General features: G+C 40.2%; 1 protein-coding gene across 4 annotated transcripts in view; it reads right to left on the bottom strand.

Annotated features, from left to right (window-relative positions):
- The window catches only part of NUP58 (nucleoporin 58), a 90807-nt gene extending 69173 nt beyond the window's left edge, over positions 1 to 21634 (bottom strand). For all 4 annotated transcript variants that reach the window (XM_089685815.1, XM_089685816.1, XM_089685817.1 and 1 more), the window contains exons 1-4: positions 21475 to 21634; positions 7476 to 7606; positions 2074 to 2211; positions 291 to 407 (exon numbers count right to left, since the gene is read on the bottom strand). In XM_089685815.1, the coding sequence (XP_089541941.1) occupies positions 291 to 407; positions 2074 to 2211; positions 7476 to 7606; positions 21475 to 21578 (490 nt within the window). In that variant the 5' untranslated portion in view covers positions 21579 to 21634. The remainder of the gene's footprint in view (positions 1 to 290; positions 408 to 2073; positions 2212 to 7475; positions 7607 to 21474) is intronic.
- Positions 21635 to 22048: the final 414 nt, after the last annotated feature.

Genomic DNA, 22048 nt, shown 5'->3' with positions numbered 1-22048 from the left:
ATCCTGTATAATAATAATAACCCAAGCCACATCTGAAATTGCATCAGTGTGAACCAGGCCTTAGAGGACCCAGCCACAAATTTGCAGGACACAATCTGCGTTCTATATTAACACAGACTTAACTTCAGAGAGTTGACTAGAATTCCTCCAATCCTAGACTACCTTGATAACTACAAAAGTAATGCACATTAGCGTGTCATAGTAAGCCGTTACCTGACAGATTCAATTAACAACTGGTGTATAGAAATCACTAACAGAATGACAGGTAAAAAGTGAAGTGTATCAACTACCTGATGTGGCTGGATTGGTGTTTTGAAAAAGTGACCCAGTAAGACCGAGTGTCAAGCCAGTGGATGCTGTAGTTGTAGCTGCTGTACCACTGTTCAAATTCAATGAAAACCCAGTGCCTAGGAAAAAAGATCACCATTATTACAAAAATCTCACAAGACTGTAACTTGCTACACATAATAATGTATCTAGTCTAGGCTTTAAAAGCCCAAATTTTACGGAAAGCAAACACCTTTCACTAATAATACATATATAACAGTGACAGAATGATGGAACTATATGCAAAAAAAAAAAAAAAAATCTCTAAGTTTCCTGGCTACAAATAACTGTCAGTATTGTGTATTCACATATGTCCAATAATATACGCACACACTGTCGAGATCATTATTTAACAATGATCTGCAATATCTTTCATTTGTCGCTGTCGCATTTTGATGTATAAAGTAAAATGTCAAACTCTATATGGAGTTTTGACAATTGTGCACAACCTTGTGGCAACTGTTTGGGGAATCTCTTTACTCTTCCAGCATGACTGTGACATGTGCACATAGCCAGCTTCAGAGAGACAAGGTTTGAGAAGTTGAGGCCTCATGCACACAGGACATTAAAAAAAAAAAAAAAACGCTCCTCTTGGCAGCAGCGTTTTGGCAGGAAAAAAAAACGTCTTGAGCTTTTAGGAGTGTATACAAGCATCAAGCACTTGGGCGTGAATTCCCTTATTTGGGCCATTGAAATTAATTACCACTTAAGAGCTAAACACATCTAGTATTAAGCACACTTTTTTTGGTGCGTTTAGACATGTTTATGCATGTCAGGCGGGTTTTCTGCATAAACGCTGCTGCTCCTGGACGCACTGGCCCTGGCGTTTTTTTTTTCCTGCTGGTAAACTCTACTGCTACTAAAAGCTTCTAAAAGTCTGTGTGTGCATGGATGCATAGGATAGTATGCAGGGCCGTTTGGAAGCAGTGAAAAAGGGAAAAAAAAAAAAAAAAGCACCCGACGCTCCTAAAAGTGGCTGCAAAAACGGAGGCCTTAGAGTTTAGAGGATCTTAACTAGCATAGAGCCCTGACATCAACCTTTTTTTAAAGATATTTTTATTGAAAGGTTTTCAGCTGTTATAAAAGGTGACAACATATAAAAGAAAATACAACACAATCACGTGCCTCTCGCTCCTCTATAAGGAACAATGATGGTGGAGAAAAGGATGACAATATATAGCAGTTACACACTATGCAATAATAGGTACAGGAGACACTTGTAGGTATAGGAGACACTTGTGCCCTGACCTCAACCTTCCTGAAAAACATTTGAATAGACTGAAATGTTGATTGTGGGCCAGGTCTTTTTGTCCAACATCAGTACTTGATCTCACAAATGCCCTTTTGGCTGAATGGAAAGAAAAAAAAGTTCCCACAGACACACTCTACAATCCTGTGGAAAATTTTCTCAAGAGGAGTGACGGCTGTTTGTGTCTCTCCACTAGATTTCAATACAACATGAAGTACACCTACTATGAGTTGCACTACATTCCACTAAACCTGTGACAGCTGAATGTGTCTGCGACTTGTCATTGAATGAAACAGGTCTAGCTGCTTTGTTAAAGTGGTGCATGCCAGTTGCCCCAGTTTACTGTGTCATTAAAAAGTGCAGGTAGCTTTGTAAATTCTTCCCAGTGTGCTGATTAGTGCTGATCAGGCAGTATCAGATGTACCAAAAGGACATTCAAAAGTATGAAGCTGTTAGATTGCCATGAAGCTATAAAATGAAATAAAAATGTTACTTACCTGTTGCTGGGGTAGATGTCAAAGAAGAGGGCAAAGAAAGGCCTGTGGATGAGGTAGTAGTCGTAGTCAGAGAAAAAGGTGTAGCAGATCCAGCAGGCTTACCAAAATTTAAAGTGAAGCCAGATGATGTTGTAGGAGCTGGAATATAAAAACAAAAAATCGATTTAGCATCGACCACAAAAGAAAAGCATTTTGGTAGAAAGCAAAAATGTAATAAGCATCCAAATTCCTCACCTGCATACTTGTTCTGCATCAATGACACCGAAAGCATTAACAGCTTTCCTCTCGCTCTATAGCAGAACTACTGCTACAGGGCAGCAGGGCTGCGCAATATCACGTTTACGTGATTTTTCATTTCCGGGTAGGGGGCTACACGCACCGCCACTGGTGGCTACAGATGTCGATCACTGGGTCCCGGCCGGAGATTCCCCACTGGCACCCTGCCGAGTATCACTAACAGGGGAGAGACCTGTGTGTAAAATAATAAAGGTCTCTCTCCTGCCAGCAGAAACATGCTGCTGTGTATTTCTCTGCACAGCAGAGAAATGCACAGCAGTATGCTTCCCTAGTAAAACACACAGAGCACACAGTACACAAGCACACAGTTAACCCTTTCATCGCCCCAGATGTCAATTCTTTCCTGCCCAGTGTCATTCGTACAGTGTCAATGCTTTTTATTAGCACTGAATTAGTGTCATTGGGATGTCAGTGCCAGTTAGTCAGTTCCCCCCGTGTGTCAGAATGCCCGCCACAGTTCAGCAGTCCCATATAAGTCGCTGATCTCGGCCACTAGTATAAATAAAACAAAAAAAAATCCAGTATATATACCGCCATTTGTAGACGGTATAACTTTCACGTAAACCAATTAATTTACACGTATTGGGATTTTTTTTTTTTTTTTTAGCAAAGATGTAGCAGAATACATTTTGGCTGAAATTTAAGATGAAATTAGATTGTTTTTAATTTTTTTACCCGATATGGTTTATATCAAAGTCAAAAATATTGTATTTTTTTTTCTTCAAAATTGTCAGTCTTTTTTTTTTTTGTTTATAGCGCAAAAAATAAAAAAAAAACACACCAGTAATCAAATACCACAGAAAAAAAAGCTCTATTTGAGGGGAAAAAGGACATAACATTTTATTTATGTACAGCGTTGCATGACCGCGCAATTGTCAGTTACAGTAACGCAGTGCCGCATTGCAAAAAATGGTCTGGTCAGGAAGGGGGTTAAATCCTCTGGAGGGCAAGTGGTTAAAGCCAGAGGGCTCAGCGTTACCAGGCAATTCGCATTTGCTTTGCCCCTACCAGCTCTGACTTCTTCAGCTGAGAACCCTTTAATTCTTCCCTTTTCTTCAAATATAAAACAAAAATTTGACAATTTTTACATTTTACATTCCAAAAAGTGGTATACATATATTATTCTTATTAGAAAGAAAAAAAAATTTCTATTAGCACAAAAATAAATAGCTTTACAAAATGGGTCAAAACTGCTCTGTTGTCTATAGTACTCGGATATTTGGGTCAGATTAAAAAGCCACCTCCTTCAGTCATCTAGCTGAATGGCCTACTGTGATCTTAGAAAGTAATACCAGGGCTTGTGAAGTCCTCTTCCCACTCAGTTTTTTCTACTGACCAGTCTTATATCAAGGCTCTCTAGCTGCAGGCATATAAACAGGCTAGGACTGACATCAAAAAAAAAAGACCATATGGTTCATTGTGCCTCTCCTTTGCCAGCAAAGAACACCAGTAAGTATTCCTCTGCCCTGTATAGTGACAGGAATAGATGTACGCCCTACTGCTGGTCTCCTGCAACCTCTTTGGAGCTACTTGCCATCTACATGCACTTCAGAAATGGCTGCATGGAAGTCTCAGGGTGGGTTTTCTGAAGTTGACGACAGTGGCTCATGTCTGTGTAACGTGTGCTGAAACAGCTACTTGTAATCTCCATTGGAAGTGTGTGTGACAGGAAGACAAAGTACGAGAACAACTGTGAGACAAAAAATAAGAGCGCTGTCACCCTATAACAGGAAATGCCTGAACAAAGACGTTCATGGCAAGATCAAGTATTTTAATAAAAGCTGCAGATTTAATACTGAATATGACTTTTGAAATTACATTAACATGTTAACATTTATATAACATTTTAGTAATTAGAATTACAGTGCCTTGAAAAAGTATTCATATCCATTTTATGTTACAATGAAAAACAAATGTATTTTATTGGGAATTTATGTGATAGACCAAAACTAAGTTGCACATAATTGTGAAGTAGAAGGAAAATGATAAAATGGTTTTCAAAATGGTTTACAAATAAATATCTGAAAAGTGTGGTGTGCATTTGTATGCAGCCCCCTTTGCTCTGATACCCCTAACTAAAATCTACTGGAACCAATTGTCTTCAGAAGTCACCTAATTAGTAAATAAAGTCCACCTGTGTGTAATTTAATCTCAGTATAAATCCATCTGTTCTGTGAAGCCCTCAGAGGTTGGTTAGAGAACATTAGTGAACAAACAGCATCATGAAGGTCAAGGAACATACAAGACTGGTCAGGGATAACGATGTGGAGAAGTTTAAAGTAGGGTTAGGATATAAAAAAATATCCCAAGCTTTGAACATCTCATGGAGCACTGTTCAATCCATCATCTGAAAATAGAAAAAGAGTATGGCACAACTGCAAACCTACCAAGACATAGCCGTCCAACTAAACTGACAGGCCGGCCAAGGACAGCATTAAATCAGAGAAGCAGCCAAGAGGCTCATGGTAACTCTGGAGGAGCTGCAGAGATCCACAGCTCAGGTAGGAGAATCTGTTCACAGTACAACTATTAGTCGTGCACTCCACAAATCTGACCTTTATGGAAGAGTGGCAAGAAGAAAGCCATTGTTGAAAGAAAGCCATAAGAAGTACCATTTGCAGTTTGCGAGAATCCATGTGGAGGACACAAACATGCGGAAGAAGGTGCTCTGGTCAGGTGGGACCAAATTTGAACTGTTTAGCCTAAATGGAAAACGCTATGTGTGGTGGAAAACTAACACTGCACATCACCCTGAACACACCATCCCCACAGGGAAACATGGTGGTGGGAGCATCATGTTGTGGGGATGCTATTCTTCAGCAGGGACAGGGAAACTGATCACAGTTATTGGGAAGATGGATGGATCCAAATACAGGGCAATCTTAGAAGAAAACCTGTTAGAATCTGCAAAAGACTTGAGACTGGGGCTGGAAGTTCACCTTCCAGCAGGACAACGAACCTAAGCATACAGCCAGATCTGCAATTAAATGGTTTAGATCAAAGCATATTCATGTGTTAGAATGGCCCAGTCAAAGGCCAGACCTAAATCCAATTGAGAATCTGTGGGAAGACTTTAAAACTGCTTTTCACAGACGCTCTCTATCCAATCTTACAGAGCTTGAGCTATTTTACAAAGAAGAATGGGCAAAAATGTAACTCTCTAGATGGGCAAAGCTGGTAGAGACATCCCCAAATGGGATTTGCAGCTGTAATTGCAGCGAAAGGTGGTTCTACAAAGTATTGACTCAGGGGGGGCTGAATACAAATGCACATCACACTTTTCAGATTTGAAAACCATTTATCATTCTCCTTCCACTTCCCAATTATGTGCCACTTTGTGTTGGTCTATCACATAAAATCCCAATAAAATACATTTACGTTTTTGGTTGTAACATGACAAAATGTGCAAAATTTCAAATGGTATGAATAATTTTTCAAGGCACTGTATATTATGCAATTAGCTATTGGGCAAACCTAAATCTTGCATGTGCAAGCCTGAGCATTTATAATATTAACCATTTTCCGTCCGGCCCATGTATATAAACGGCCAGACGGGAGCAGTGCAGGGGCGGGTGGCCGTTTATAAACTGCCTCCCCGTTCCCTGCGCAATCCCTGGGAGTGCGCAGCACCGCAATCTGGTGCGCGCTGTGTCCTCCGGATTGTTGTGTGGGACATCTGTGTGAGGACCCCAATCATGTGATCACTGACTGGCCAATCAGTGATCACATGAAGAGTGGTAAGCAAGATGTCACTTCTGACATCATTGCCTACTACGTGTGAAATCTGTGAATGTTCACATGGTACAAGGCTATTCACAACAGCCTGGTACCATGTGACAAGCTGTGACCAATCACAGCTCACACAGTATTTCTCAATGGCTACAAAAATGCAGCCAGAGAGAAGAAGAAAATTATTGCTTTTACAGCCTTTATGGGTGTAAAAGCAGTCAGTGTAAAAAAAAAAAAAAAAAACTCTTCATCACCCCCCACAGGTAGTACAGTGTCACTATGGTGACACTGTACTGCTAGGGTGACAGTATGTAAAAAAAAAAAAAAAAAAACAACCCCAAAAAACCCACAAATAATATAAAAAAAATAAAATAAAAATGTAAAACAAAATTTAGAAAAATTATAATTTTTGGTTAAACTAATTTGGGTTTTTTTTTTACTAAAAGATAACTGAATAAATTTTGGCCAAGATTTGTGAAGAAAGATTATTTATTTTCAAAATTTTATTAGAAAAACACTTTTTTCAAAATTTTTTAACTTCATTTATATAGCAAAAAAAAAAAAAAAAATCCCAGTGGTGAATAAATACCACCAAAATAAAGTTTTATCTGTTTCAAAGAAATGCTAAAAAATTCATATGGGTACAGTATTGCATGACCGCGCAATTGTCAAAGGGGGTAAAAGTGTCTGGATGTGAAGTGGTTAATGGCCAATTGCATTATTGCATTTCTCTAATTGTGACTTGGTATATGACAAATGTTTAATACAATGGACTTTTCCTGTAAAATGGGCTCTTTGTTGTAATGAATTTGATGATCCTGGACCTACCCAATGCAGCTTCCACACACTATTTCCTTTTGCAACATATCGCTTACATTTGTTCTTTTGGTTAAATTCTCATGTAAATTAAAGTAGAACTACAGACAAAACTTTATTTTTCCCCATTCTGGATAGTGCAAGGGAGGGTTATCAGATTTTGTTCCGCCATCCCTGTCCCATTGAGGACATTTCCCTTTACTTCCTGTCTCATAGTCAAACAGGAAGTGAGAAGAAATACCTTCAAATTCAGGGAATTCCTTGGGGACCCCAAGATCAGCAGAACTAGTGTCCCCACTGGAAGATTTCCTCTCTATTACATTTCTGGGGACAACCAACATTTGGGATTTTCTTTTACTTTCAATAATATTGCTAAACAGGACAAATAGGGAGGGTGAGAAATTGAATCTTAATGGGGACACAGACAGCAATAAAAACTGAAAAGTGTTCTAATCCAACTACACTCCAAAAAAACAAAACAAAAACAAAACAAGAAACAAAATGTTTTGCCTTTAGTTATATTTTAAATGAAAGTTCAAAAAGCAGACAGGACATCAAACCTGGGTTCTGGTTCTGTAATCCTAAAGTGAATCCTGTGGTTGGTTTGGCTCCAAACATGACTCCGGTTCCTGATGTAGATGTCGTTGTTGCAGGGGTCCCAAAACCTCCAAAAGGTGTTGTACCAGTATTACTGAAGAAAACAAAATTATATTTAAAAAAAATAAAAATAAAAATTCAGCAATAAAATATGCAACCAATAGGGGTCAAAAGGCACAGCACACATCAGATTACTCCATTTGGATGCACACGGGAAGGGTTTGACCTCTAGCAGACTGTTAAAGCTGCAAAGACCCAATTTCAGCCAAAGTCCTGGCCTTCTACAAAGTCAAAATTACAACAAACCTGTCATGAAATAATTTAGACTGTCATTCCTAACCTTCTGAAAAGAAGCCTGAAAAGTATTGCAAACGCAATCATCGGATAACAGGTGTAATGTCTGACTCTTACAGACTCCCCCCTAGTTCCATGTCATTCCCATTTGCACTAAAGATGGGTGTAATATATAACATGGCCCAAAAGGTGGAGTTAACCTCTAAAGCCAAACTCCAGCTTTCTGTAATTTTTGGTGCATCTTACCACGTTCCAGTACAGTTGTGTGCAGGAAAGATACAGCATGTTCTACTCTTTTCCTAGAATTGGAACGCACTGGAGCTGTAAGCACTGGTGTAAACTATGCCATTGAAAACCATGTAAGCTACTTTCTATGTGTTTTGGATGCAGAAAAAAAAAAAAAAAAAAAAAGCACCAGAACGTATGTGGTGTGAACTATCCCTTAACCATTTGACCTCTGGAAGGTTTTACACCCTTCAGGACCGAGACATTTTTGGCTATTCGGCACTGTGCAATTAACTGGCAACTGCTCGATCATGCAACACGGAACCCAAATGAAATTTATATAATTTTTTCACACAAAGAGCTTTCTTTTGGTAGTATTTGATCATCACTGGGTTTTTGTAAAATTATATAAACAATATAATTTTGTTTATATAAAAAAAAATTTTTTGTTACCATAAAATCCCTTTCTTCAAAGTTCATTGATGGACACAGCTCCTCTTAATCATGACCAAAGGGATAAAGTGCCACCTGCAGGAGTAGAACACTAGGCAGAAAAAGAACTCCGCACTGCCTATGGGTAGTCCTAGCTGGTATAAGGTCCCTCTCTGCTAAAGGCAATCTAGTTAGAGATAGAAGCAAATCTCCAATAGAGAAGTGGGTTCTGTGTCCATCAATGAACTCAGAGAAAGGGATTTTACAGTGAGTAACCAAAAAATCCTGTTTTCTCTTATGTTCACTGACAGACACAGCTCTTCCTATTCTTGACCATAGGGAAGTCCCAAAGCAGTGCCTAAATGTGGGGTGGGCAAACCAGAAATAAACTGGAGAAACCAGGCAGCAAGCCAAATACCCAAACAACCACTTAAAGGGGTAAACAAGGAAAAACAGCAGCCTGCAACCTTCTGGCCAACAAGCATTGAAGATGCACACAAATTAACTTGGAAAATTATGTGAGTGTGCACAGACAACCAGACAGCTGCTTCGCAACCAAAAACACAAATAGCAGATGCCAGAAGGCACAGAAGACACTAAACACCCCAGTGGAACGTGCCGTAATGAAGAAGGAAGGAGCCCGCCCCATACAGTGTACACCTGACAAGCATCAGCCGGAGCCAGCAGGAAATTGTAGTATAGAAGGCAACATCGGCAGAAAGCTGCAGTGAACAGGCACCACGAACCACCTAGTCCAAAACCAAGAAGTGTAACGCAACCTCCTAAAATGAGGTGGCCGTTGAAACAAGAAGTGCAGGATAATGGCCACAATTAGGTGAAAATCCGACACCACTGGTAGAAATGAGGAGCACAGACAAAGAATCACCTAAGTCATGTCTAGAACCAATAAAAAAAATTAAAAAAAACCCTTAAAAATATGGCTGCCAGCTCAGGCAGCTGCTCAGAAGCTACGGTGACCAAGAAGAAAATACAATGAAAAAGAGTAAGCAGGGGAATGTCCCGAATACTCTCCAAAGACAGGCTTCTAGAGAACCAAAAGAACCAATGCAAGTCCCATTGCATTAACAGGGAGTGCTCGTGAGGCACCAGAAGACAAAACCCTCAACCAAAAAGGTGCAAGCAGGATGTGCGTGGCCAAGTAACGTTAAAAAAAAAAACAAAAAAACGAAAAAAAACACAGCGAGGCAGAAACTGGACCCGTAAGGGCACTCAAGGCAAAACGTTGTGCAACGCCTCATAAAACACAGGCCAACACTAAATTCACCGAGAGGGGGTTCAGAGGGAAACCCAAAACCATGCACCACACAACATAAGCTTACCAGTTGCAAAATATATCCTCCAAGGGGCAAACGTGCTAGCCTACAAACTTGTGTGGAACACCAAACCCGACAGCTTCCTGCCCCAGAGAAGCGCCCCATTAAGTGCATCCGACGCCCAGTGCCCCCAGAAATAGTGAAGGGGAAGGTGGTGGTGGTGGGGGGGGGGGGGGGGGTTCAGGAATAGGAGCCCAGGCTTGTAGGGAAGAAGGGGAACCCTGTATGGCTGACCACCCCAGGGAGCACCTGCGCCCCAGTATGTCCAGAGAGGGAAGGAAGGGGGTAGCTACTTGCCAACCAAAAGTAGCTTGTGGGTGTCGCTCCCACACAGAGCCTCCTCTCCACCGCAGTGGGAGGCTGTCGGCCAGGGTAGCGTAACACGGACGTAGGCACCCTGTCATATGTGTCCCCGCAAGACGTTTAACTCGCTGGCTGCCCCGGTCCAGGATGGGACTTAATCGTGGCTGACCCATCGCTGAGCTAAAGGTCTGTGTGCACTCAATGGGCAGACTGAGGTGACCACTGGATCTAGATTACCCAGCCATTCCCCAGCCTGGCTGTTGATTGAAAGACATCCGCAGGGCAAAAAAAAAAGATTCCCAAGGAAAAAGAGAAAAAAAAAACTATGGAACCACAGGTCCCAGCAGGGAGCCAGTTCCTTACTCCTGAAAACACTAGGCAGAAAATACTGGATTGCCTATAGCAGAGGCGGTGCGGAGTTCTTTTTCAGCCTAGTGTCCTACTCCTGTAGGTGGCGCTATAACCCTATGGTTGAGAAGAGCTGTGTCCGTCAATGAATGCAAGAGAAAACAATATTTCTACTGTTATAAAACATATTCAATAAAATCAAATGTCTTCATAAATGTAGGCCAAAATGTATTCAGCTACAGGTCTTTGGTAAAAAAAAAATCCCAATAATTGTACATTAATTGGTTTGTGGGAAAGTTACTGCAACTACATATAAAGTATATACAGTGTAGGGCTGAAACAACTTATCGATTATGCAAATAGTTATCTATTGTCATATTAAATTAGGTGGTCAGCTGATTTAGTTGGCCTGCATACAGAATGCATGATTTATTTACATGTCAAAAATACAGTGCAGCACATAAACAGCTCAGTACACCAATCATACATGTCAGTATACACAGTGCAGCACACATACAGCTCAGTACACTGTCCATACATATTAATAAATGCCTGAGAACTTGGAATGTGTGAGGAGCATATAGTTCTGGGCAGGAGAAGGAAGTGATTCTAAAAGCAGAAGTTTTTTTTATCTTGCTATAGGGGCAATCTGAAAGCAGGAGGAGCCAGAAACCAGTGGGGGACCCCAGAAAATGAGAATCGGGGCTGCTCTGTGCAAAACCATTGCACGGAGGAAATTATTATATATTTTTAGCTAAAAAAAGAAAACCAAGGTTTACAAGTGCTTTAAGGGCTCTGTGCAGGGAAGATCAGCAAGTAAACTCAGTGGCTGGCGGCTCATAGACTGGCGGTAATATAAGGCATTACAATTACATATAAAGTAAACATTTACCAGTATTGTGCATTATTTTTAAAATTATTATATCCATGCATCCATCCACCTTTACTACTACTTGAATACAAAAGATTTATATCCCCCCTCCACCCTTCATATACAGTGGATATAAAAAGTCTACACACCCCTGTTAAACCAGTCAGTTTCTGTGACGTAAAAAATTAGACAAAGATAAATAATTTCAGAACTTTTTCCACCTTTAATGTGACCTATAAAACTGTACAACTGAGTTGAACAACAAACTGAAATCTTTTAGGTGGAGGGAAGAAAAATAAAACAAGAATAATATGGTAGCATAAGTGTTCACACCCTTAAACTAATACTTTGTTGAAGCACCTTTTGATTTGATTCCAGCACTCAGTCTTTTTTGGTATGAGTCTATCAGCATGGCACAACTTGACTTGGCAATATTTGGCCACTCTTCCTTGCAAAAACATTCCAAATCTTTCAGATTGTGAGGGCATCTCCTGTGCACAGCCCTCTTCAGATCACCCCACAGATTTTTGATTGGATTCAGGTCTGGGCTCTGGCTGGGCCATTCCAAAACTTTCATCTTCTTCTGGTGAAGCCATTCCTTTGTTGATTTGGATGTATGCTTTGGGTCGTTGTCATGCTGAAAGATGAAGTTCCTCTTCATGTTCAGCTTTCTAGCAGAAGCCTGAAGATTTTGTGCCAATATTGACTGGTATTTGGAACTGTTCATAATTCCCTCTACCTTGACTAAGGCCCAAGTTCCAGCTGAGGAAAAACAGCCCCAAAGCATGATGCTGTCTCCACCATGCTTCACTGTGGGTTTGGTGTTCTTTTGGTGATGTGCAGTGTTGTTTTTGTGCCAAACATATCTTTTGGAATTATGGTCAAAAAGTACAACCTTGGTTTCATCAGACCATAACACATTTTCTCACATGCTTTTGGGAGACTTCAGATGAGTTTATGCAAAATTTAGCCAGGCTTGGATGTTTTTCTTCGTAAGAAAAGGCTTCCATCTTACCACTCTACCCCATAGCCCAGATATATGAAGAATATGGGAGATTGTTGTCACATGTACCACACAGCCAGTACTTGCCAGATATTCCTGCAGCTCCTTTAAATGTTCCTGTAGGCCTCTTGGCAGCCTCCCAGACCAGTTTTCTTCTCGTCTTTTCATCAATTTTGGAGGGACGTCTAGTTCTTGGTAATGTCACTGTTGCGCCATATTTTCTCCACTTGATGATGACTGTCTTCACTGTGTTCCATGGTATATCTAATGCCTTAGAAATTCTTTTGTACCCTTCTCCTGACAGATACCTATTAACAATGAGATCCCTCTGATGCTTTGGAAGCTCTCTGCGGACCATGGGTTTTGCTGTAGGTTGTGACTAAGAAAATGTCAGTAAAGGCTTACTAGAACACTGAACTTTATTTGGGGTTAAGCAGAGGCACTTTAAATGATGGCAGGTGTGTACTGACTCCTATTTAACATGATTGTGAATGTGATTGCTTAATTCTGAACACAGCTACATCCCCAGGTATAAGAGGGTGTGCACACTTCTGCAACCACATTTTAGTTTTTAGGTTTACTTCCCCCACTAAAAGATTTCAGTTTGTTTTTCAAATGAGTTGTACAGTTTGTAGGTCACATTACAAAGGTGTAGAAAGTTCTGAAATTATTTATCTTTGCATCATTTTTTTACATCACAGAAACCTGACATTTTAACATGGGTGTGTAAACTTTTTATATCCACTGTAGCTTCATGTCCGACTCCCACTTAAAAATACCCTGTACATCCTACCCGAGGGTATATTTATTAAGAGATGTATTTTATTACTTTCATTGTTTCACAGTATAAATTAACCCCTTAGAGGAGTGATTATCTGCTGTTTTTGTAATATAAAGGGCTAATTGTTTTGACAGGCGATTTAAAAAGCATGCTGCTGCTGCTGACTGTCTTATGCTGGCCATACACGTATTGATTTTCAGATAATATTTGTACAAAAAGTCTTTGTACTTTCGATGAAGTTCAAAAATTGCACTTGCTTTTAACATTCAATTTTAAAACGCATGTAATTTCTAAACAAAAACAAAAAACAAAAATGTGTTTGATCAAGAACGTTTTCGATTCTACACCTTTGAATTTTGCCATCACTGGTCAAAAACGAATGACAATTTGACCCCACTAACAATTTGAAAATCAAACCTTCTTAAAATGAAAATTTTTGAAGGAATATTTGTTTGTGTATGGCCAGCATAAGTCAGAGCAGGCATCAAGCTGCCTTCCTATGACAAGGGAGACTGTCATACATATGAAAATCTGAAGAAAAAAAAGCGTTTAGGTCTTTTTAAATTTTCTTTAACCACATCCCCGCCACCCTATAGCAAAAATACTGCTACAGGGCATATACACACACACACACACATACATACATATACGTGATTTTGTATTTCCGGGTAGGGGGCACATGCAAGCCCTACCCGCGGCCGTGGCTGTCAATCACTGGGTCCTGGCCAGTGATTACCCGCCGGTGCCCTGTGATTACCGAGGATCTTGGACGGGGAGGAGGGCTGCTTTGTTTACTAACAGTCCCCCTCCTTGTTGGCTCGGGCACACTGCTCTGCATGGCTGAAGCACCAATACACCGCCCCTCAGTAAAACACTCCCAGCACAGTTAACCTTTTGATCACTCCTCATGTTAACCCCTTCCTGCCCAGTGTCATTAGTACAGTGTCAGTGTTTTTTTTCCAGCACTAATCACTGTATTGGTGTCACTGGGGATGTCAGTGACACCAAGTCAGTTCCCCCCAGTGTCAGAATGCCCGCTGCAGTCCCACTATAAGTCTCTGATCGCCGACATTACTAGTAAACGCTATAACTTTCACGTAAACCAATTAATTTACATGTATTGGGATTTTTTTTTTATAGCAAAGACATGTAGCAGAATACATTTTGGTGTAAATTTGACAAAATTTGATTTTTTTTATATTTTTACTGGACGTTTAAATGTTTTATAGCAAAAAGTAAATTTCTCAAAATTGTTGATTTTTTTTTATAAATAAAAACACACAGGCGATCAAATACCATGAAAAGAAAGCTCAATTCATGGGGGAAAAAAGGATGTAAATTTAATTTGGGTGCAGCATTGCATGACCGCACAATTGTCAGCTAAAATAATGCAAAAAAAATGACCTGGTCAGGAAGGGGGGTAAATCATCAGGAAGGCAAGTGGTTAAATAAAATTTTGATCTCTGAGTCTGATGATATGTACCAGATTCACCCTCTAATAGTATATATATTGTATCTCTAGGTTATTCTGAGAATGGATTATTTTGTTCCCTAACCATATAGCTGGTTATTTATATTCACCACTGCATATACTGCAGTTAAACTTGGCATATTAACTAAATTATGCACCAAACTTTTTTTGACGTTTCTGATTAAATTGACTAATCCAAACAACAATTGGGCAACAAACTTATGAAAAGTACTGATATAAATCGGCCAAAAATAGGGTTATCTGCGTTTTGTCGATAGAAAGAAAAAAAAAAAAAAAAAAAGGGGTGCCGACAAGTCATTGGCTTCAATGCAAAAATCACATCCCACCGACTCCAAAGAAAAGAAGCCCCCCAACAGATTCCAATGGAAAAAAACTGCCCCTTATTGGACTACAATGGAAAACATTTGTATGGGTTTTTTTCTGGATTTTTGATTTATATTCTGTCTCTATCATTGAATATACACCTATGATAAACATTATACACCCTTCATTTCTTTGTAAGTGGGCAAACCTATAAAATCTGCAGGGGATCAAATAATTATTTTCCCCACTGTAAATATATTTCGGTTTTTGGCCAAGTATATTCTGAATTTTCATTTTGGTGCCCCACTAAATATAATCATTATTTGCTGCTGTAATACAGTGCATTTGTAATGTTTCCAAACCCCCTTTCACCTTTTTCAATGTTGTTATCTTGCAGCCTGATACTATAGTTGCTTATTTTTCTTTTTTTCTCATTAATCTATACTTAGTACCCCATAATGAAAAAGTGAAAACAGAATTTTAGAAATGTTTGCAAAAAGGAAAAACTGATATATCAAATTAAAATACAAATAAGAATTATAGCACAAAAAAGGTACAAACAAAATAGTGTGAAAAGAAAAGCAGTAGTACATAAAGAGGTACAGGGCATACCATATAACTAAAAAACATAATATAAACAAGTGCAAGATAATCAGAAAGTGCTATATACATTCCAACATTAAACAAATGTCCATATAAAAGATCCATATCCACCAGTGTGTGGTCCTCTTTAAAGGATAGTGCTCTTCAAATCTAACATGTGAAACACCCAGTGCTCCTTCCACCAAAGCACATATATGTGCTTACCAAGATGTATGTGACTCTCAATGCTCTGAGAAGTCAAAACACGCTTTGTCAGCAATGATGGGCAAATCAGCCGATCTTTTTACCGATAAAAAATCTGCGCATGAGCTGTGACCTGCAAGAGGAAAAGAAGAAAAAACAAGAAGAGGAAAAACAAGAAGAAGAAAAAACAAGAAGAAAAAGAAGAATTCCAGTCCGCTATTATATTTGACATGAAAAAGTATTGCAGTTGCAACAATGTATCTATTTGTATCCGAATAAAAACATCTGTATCTGAAATGGATACAAATAGATAGATTGTTGCAACCGCAATACTTTTTCATGTCAAATATAATAGCGGAGCTCTCTGCAGGGACAGAAGTAATTAAATGCCAGCCATAGACGAGACAAAAATCGGCCAATTTTTTTTACCATTGGTGGTAATTTCAGCCTATTGAACGACCGATTTTTCTTTTTGTTTTTTAAAAAATGGACCGTTTTTGACCCTTCTATGGCCTGCATAAGTGAGACAAAAGGATATTGCCAAATATATCCTCAACTTCGCTAATGGCAAGGATAAGAAAGGTGTTGCATACTGGCATCCATCAGTATGGATGTATTCACTGGAAAGGCAAAAAGAATTATCCAGAAGTGGTGATGCTGGGGAGACACCTAGAAAAGACTGCAGTGTCCTCCAGTGTGAGAACTGCCAGCGGTTTGTACCACAAGTGACGCCCATGCGCACCAGAAGTAACCTCAGAGGGACCGCAAGAGAAACAGAACAGGAGCCACAGCCAGACCAGGGAGCAAGGTTTGGTTCAGACACATCCAGGGCAAGTACTGGTTGTCATGATGATGTGTTTCGCACATATAGTGCTTTGTCAAAGTTCATTATGGGACTTTGGTCTAGCACCATCTTGTAGCCATTTGCCAATAGCGTTCTGCCTTATTTTGATACATTTGTTTACTCACTGCTTCTAGTAGTTTGATTAGTTGTTGGGACACTGGCCTACTGTCTTTTGGCTACCACATTTCATCTATGGATATTACCATAGATGAGTACATCCCTACAGATTTATCAGAAAACCTTTCCTTTCAGAATCAACATTTTCTATGGGGCACTATACTACCAAATACTCCCACAAATGCGGGCCATTGATTGCAAACAAGATTTGTTAATTTGCACCAACAAAAAAGTATTTTTCCTAACAAATTCATTCATGACTATGTTGCAAAAATGAATACACCCCATTGAAAGTCTTAGGAACAAAGCTAAATTTATGACAACAAAAGTCTAATTAACAAGAATTCAACTACAGGGGAGTCTAATTATTCATTACACAGGTGTCCAGCAGACAGTCAATTATAAAAGGGCGTTACTTAAAGAAAACCCCTTCACATTTCATGCTGTCAGCAATGGCACCACATGGAAGAGAAATGCCACAAGGCCTGAGAAAGAAAATAATTTATTTTTACAAGAAAGGTGAAGACTACAAGAAGATCAGCAAAGCTTTACTTGTCAGTCATAATACTGTAGCAAAAGTGATACTAAAATTTAACAAAAGATGGAATAGCAACCATCTCACAGAGACGTCCAGTCCATCCACGGAAGTCAACACCTCAACAGGAGCGTCTTCTGATGAGAAGGGTTGAAGAAAATCACCATGCAAGTTCACTGCAGTTAGCTAAAGAAGTAGAAAGCCAAACTGGGGTGATTGTTTCCCGTGACACAATACGGAGTACACTGTAGAGGAATGGCATGCATGGGTGTCATCCACCAAAGAAGCCTCTCCTAAAGCCCATGCACAAAAAAGCCCAGCTAGAATTTGCCAGGGTCCATGCTGAAAAAGAAGACTACTGGGATTCTGTACTCTGGAGTGGTAAGACCAAGATAAATATTTTTAGAATTGATAGCTTCCAATCTGTATGGCGTTGCAAAGGTGAGGAGTAAAGAAAAATGCATGGTGCCTACAGTTAAACATGGTGGTGGCAGTGTCCTTCCGAGGGGTTGCATGAGTGCTGCTGGTGTCAGGGAGCTGCATTTCATTGTTGGTATCATGAATTCACAGATGTACTGCTCTATATTGAAAGAGAAGACGCTACCATCACTCTGTGCCCTTGGTCGTCTTGCACTTTTCCAACATGACAATGATCCAAAACACACATCTAAGGCCACTGTTGCATTTCTGAAGAAGAACAGGGTGAAAGTGATTCAGTGGCCAAGTATGTCTCCTGATCTGAACCCAATCGAACACCTATGGGGAATTCTGAAGATACAAGTTGAGCATCACTCTCCATCCAGCATCCAGGCTCTAGAAGAGGTCGTTGTTAAAGAATGAAAAAATTATAGCTGTTGTAATATGTCGCCAACTTGTTCATTCCATGCCTTGAAGACTTGGTGCTGTCCTTACAAATCATGGAGGTCATACAAAATACTAGGATTTAGTAGTTTTTGTTGTGGGGTGTATTCATTTTTGCATCAACTACTTTGAGTAAAACTGAAGATTTTGTAATCCAATTTATATTATTAACCTTACTTTCATGTAATGAGCTAAACAAATGTTCTGTAAAACTCAGTTTTGTCAATATTTTGGACATTGTTCTTGTGTTCATTGAGATATTGATTACGATCTTATTTTTCAAAAGGGGTGTACCCATTTATGCTGAGCACTGTATACCATAGTTTGTAGATGCTGTAACTTTCACACACAATCAAAGTGGTAGTAAACTTTTTATTTTCAACTTTTACTTTGTTATACGCTTACCTGTAGATAAAATGAATATCTCCTAAACCTGCACCATTTAGGAGATATTTGCTCTTTTTTAAAGCCGGCGCATGTGCTCTGAAGGAACGGCATACTCGTGCTGCTCCTTCGGAGTACTGTGCTGTGGCCCGGGACTCCCACGCCACGTCATCGGGCTCGGCCAGTCAGATAGCCGGGGTTCACAAACCCGGAAGGAAGACCAGGTGAAGATGGAAGCCTCTGCAATGGTGAAAGCGTGCTACTGGAGGGCTTCGTTTTAAGGTAAGTCCTTCATAATGTGTAATAGTAATCAATGCATACTAGAACAATATGACATTACCTTGCAGGGATTTTTTTTATTTTTATTACCTGCGGTTTACTACCACTTCAATATATACTTATTGGAATTTTTCTTACCAATAATGTGTAGCAGAATACATTTTGGCCTAAATGTATGTAGAAATTTGATTTTAATGTTTTATAACAAACAGTAGAAAATATATATTTTAAACTTTTCATTTTTATAATAAACAAAAAACCCAGTGGTGAATAAATACCACCATAGGAAAGCTCTATTTGTGTGAAACAAATGATATAGATTTCATTTGTGTACAGTGTTGCCTGACCAAGCAATTGCTCAGTAAAATAACGCAGTGCTAAATAGCGAAAAAAAAATGCCCTGATCATGAAGGGGGTAAAACCTTCCAGAGGCCAAGTGGTTAAAATATCACTAAGTAACATTTTATGAAGTTCTATTGGCTGCAGCATGGTGACCATTGCACCATTCTGCAGAATACAGCATGCTCCACTTTTTTTTAGCTCCTTTACACCTAAGGGTAAACCAAATCTTAACGCCAAAGTAAAATTTTGCACGTTTGATGTGTTAGTAAAACTGTACATATCATCACAACTACTTTGCGTATCCAGGTGGATTATACGTTCTTTTTTTTTTTCAGGACCAACTGGGCTTCCATTCGGTGGTAAATTGTAAAGGATAGCTCCTGATTTATTTTTTTTTCGGCTTTTCAAAGGAAAACTGACCTAAAATAGTAAAACAAAAAAAATATATTTTTTTTATTTAGTTGTGTGTTTCTTGTTACTACCATAACCTACCACCAAAGAACAACCCAAAATAATTCTCCATCTCCTGATGATCGCAGCGATACCACATATGTGTATGTTATTTGTACCCATAGTACAGCCCAGAAACAATAGTGCACATATAGCTTTTCTTTTCTTTCCTACCTAAAACACTGTCTGACACAGATACTAATTTTAAAAAATGTAAAAAAAAAAAATCCTGACCTTTAGCCCTGACCTAGATCAAACCTTAATCTAGGTATTTATTTTATATCTCTCTCCTCTATTCAGAGGGAAAGAAAACACAGGGGAGGGCTTCACAGTGACTGATCACTGTGGTAACCAATCATAGGCTATTACAGCGATCAGGTGACACGGAATAGGGAGTTCTGGGTCCCGATTGTTAGTGGTTCTAAAGGCTCAAGCTTTTTTAGCTTCATGCATTCTATGCTTGAAGGTAAAAAAAAAACCTGTGTGCAGAGGCCCCTCCAATCCAGCAATGTTGTCAACGGCCTCTGCTGACTGGGGATTCTTCCTCCTCGTTGGCTGAGACAGCAACAGGAGTCCACTGGCTCACACACACAAACATATTTTTCCTTTCCTCGTTTCTACCTCCTCCTTTTACACAAATAGGAAATCTTCCTCTCATTATTAGAAATGTTCATTACCATTTTTGCGCTGCACCAGAAAATACAACTAAAGACAGTTTTGGATAGAGTGGAGATGGATTACAACCCGTCGGTTTTTACTACTGTGTGTGCCCCCGTTAAGGAGATTCTCTATTTGTCCTGTTTACCATTATTATTGAAAGTAAAAGCAAATCCCACATTTTGGGTTGTCCCCAAAAAAGTAAATCCACTGGGGACAGTATTTCTGGTGACCTGCAGGTCCCCTAGGGACGCCCCTAATTTGCAGGGATGTCCTCTCACTTCTTGATTGGCTATGGGACAGAAAATTAAGGGAAATCTCCAGAATGGGACAGAGATGGTGAAAATAAATCTGACAGGGGTTATACCCTCCCTTACTCTATCCCAAATTAAAAAAAAAAAAAAAAGGGAGGAAAAGGTTTTGCTTATAGCTCTTCTTGAAGACATCTGCACACAGAGGGGATATCCAAAGATGGTGGCATGAATTAGGAGCTAAAGTTCCTCTTCAGGTCTACAGGACAGAATAAGCGTGTTATTGGCCAGATCACCAGGTGAAAACAGAGGGGAAAAAGCCTAAGCGCCAGTTCACATATATGCGATTTGGATGTGGTTTGAACCGCATCCAATCTGCATGACATGTGAAATAACACTGCTTCCTATGGTACCAGGTCACATGCGTCCAGTGCACTGGCAGTGCAGACTGAAAAAGAGTCCGGTCTGATTTCTGAGCAGTGTGGTCCGGTTCAGGTGGGGATTACGAGCTACTGACTTTTATGGGAAACGTTTCTAAACGGCACATCATCAGAACAGGATAAAATGCTGACCTAAACCGATCAACTGTATCAATTAGCTGGGAAACCTGAACTTCAATCTGCACCGCACATGTGTGAATCAGAAAACTAATGCAGCCACATCTAATGATTGGAAAGCTGCAATATATGACATTTGTGACTTTGCCTTTGATACTGCTTTAGATACACTTCAACCTGCAAGACAGAAGACTATCCTGGAGTTGGGCTTCAGCCATTCCTGAGAGACACGGCTCTACCCTCACATACATTGTAGAATAGAGGGGCAGATGGACCACATAAACACTGCCTGCGCCTCATGGTGAGCCATGCTGTCCCCTCTGCAGCATCACCGCCACAGGGAGCAGAGGATGACAGGTGAGCACGTGACCCCATGGGAGACACACTGCACCCAATAGGAGGAGGCAGGGACACAACTCCACACACAGCACCATGGGCACAACGGTCATTCACTGTCCTCCTGTCAGCTGACTTCTCCGGTGACAGGTTCTCTTCACAACCTCCCCTCCTCACCTCGCAGCAGGATTTGTTCCAAAGGAAAATGGTGTGGCTGTCCCAGTGGCCGGGTTGAGGGTGGTGGTAGAAGAGCCCCCGAACGAGAACCCGGTCGTAGCCATGGTTATCCCCTGTGCGGGAACCGCGCACCGGAAGTGCCGTAACGGCAGCGCGCCAAGAGGCATGCGCACTCTGATGATGCCAGGGAGCTGCGCTGTAATGTGATGGCGGAAGTGTGCGGTCTTTGTTTTGTAGTCTATCCACAATGGAGCTCTGGAGTGATTGTGGTTATGGCTGGGAGAGATAAAACAAGTGCAGACAACGTGATTGATACCGTTTCAGCATTTCTGCGTTAGGGACAGTGCTTAAGTTATACATACCTGCTCCTTGTTTACATTGAGGTGTCCTGTGTCTTATACACCATACAGCCAAAAGTATTGGGACGCCTGCCTTTACACACACAGGAACTTTAATGGCATCCCAGTCTTAGTCCGTAGGGTTCAATATTGAGTTGCCCCACCCTTTGCAGCTATAACAGCTTCAACTCTTCTGGGAAGGCCGTCCACAAGGTTTAGGAGTGTCTATGGGAATG

This window comes from Staurois parvus, unplaced genomic scaffold (assembly GCF_062004578.1).
Source record: "Staurois parvus isolate SC_StPar_1 unplaced genomic scaffold, SC_StPar_1.0 ptg000387l, whole genome shotgun sequence".
Lineage (NCBI taxonomy): Eukaryota > Metazoa > Chordata > Amphibia > Anura > Ranidae > Staurois > Staurois parvus.
The sequence above is the reverse complement of the archived record's forward strand: the minus strand, read 5'-3'. Positions and strand labels throughout refer to the sequence as shown.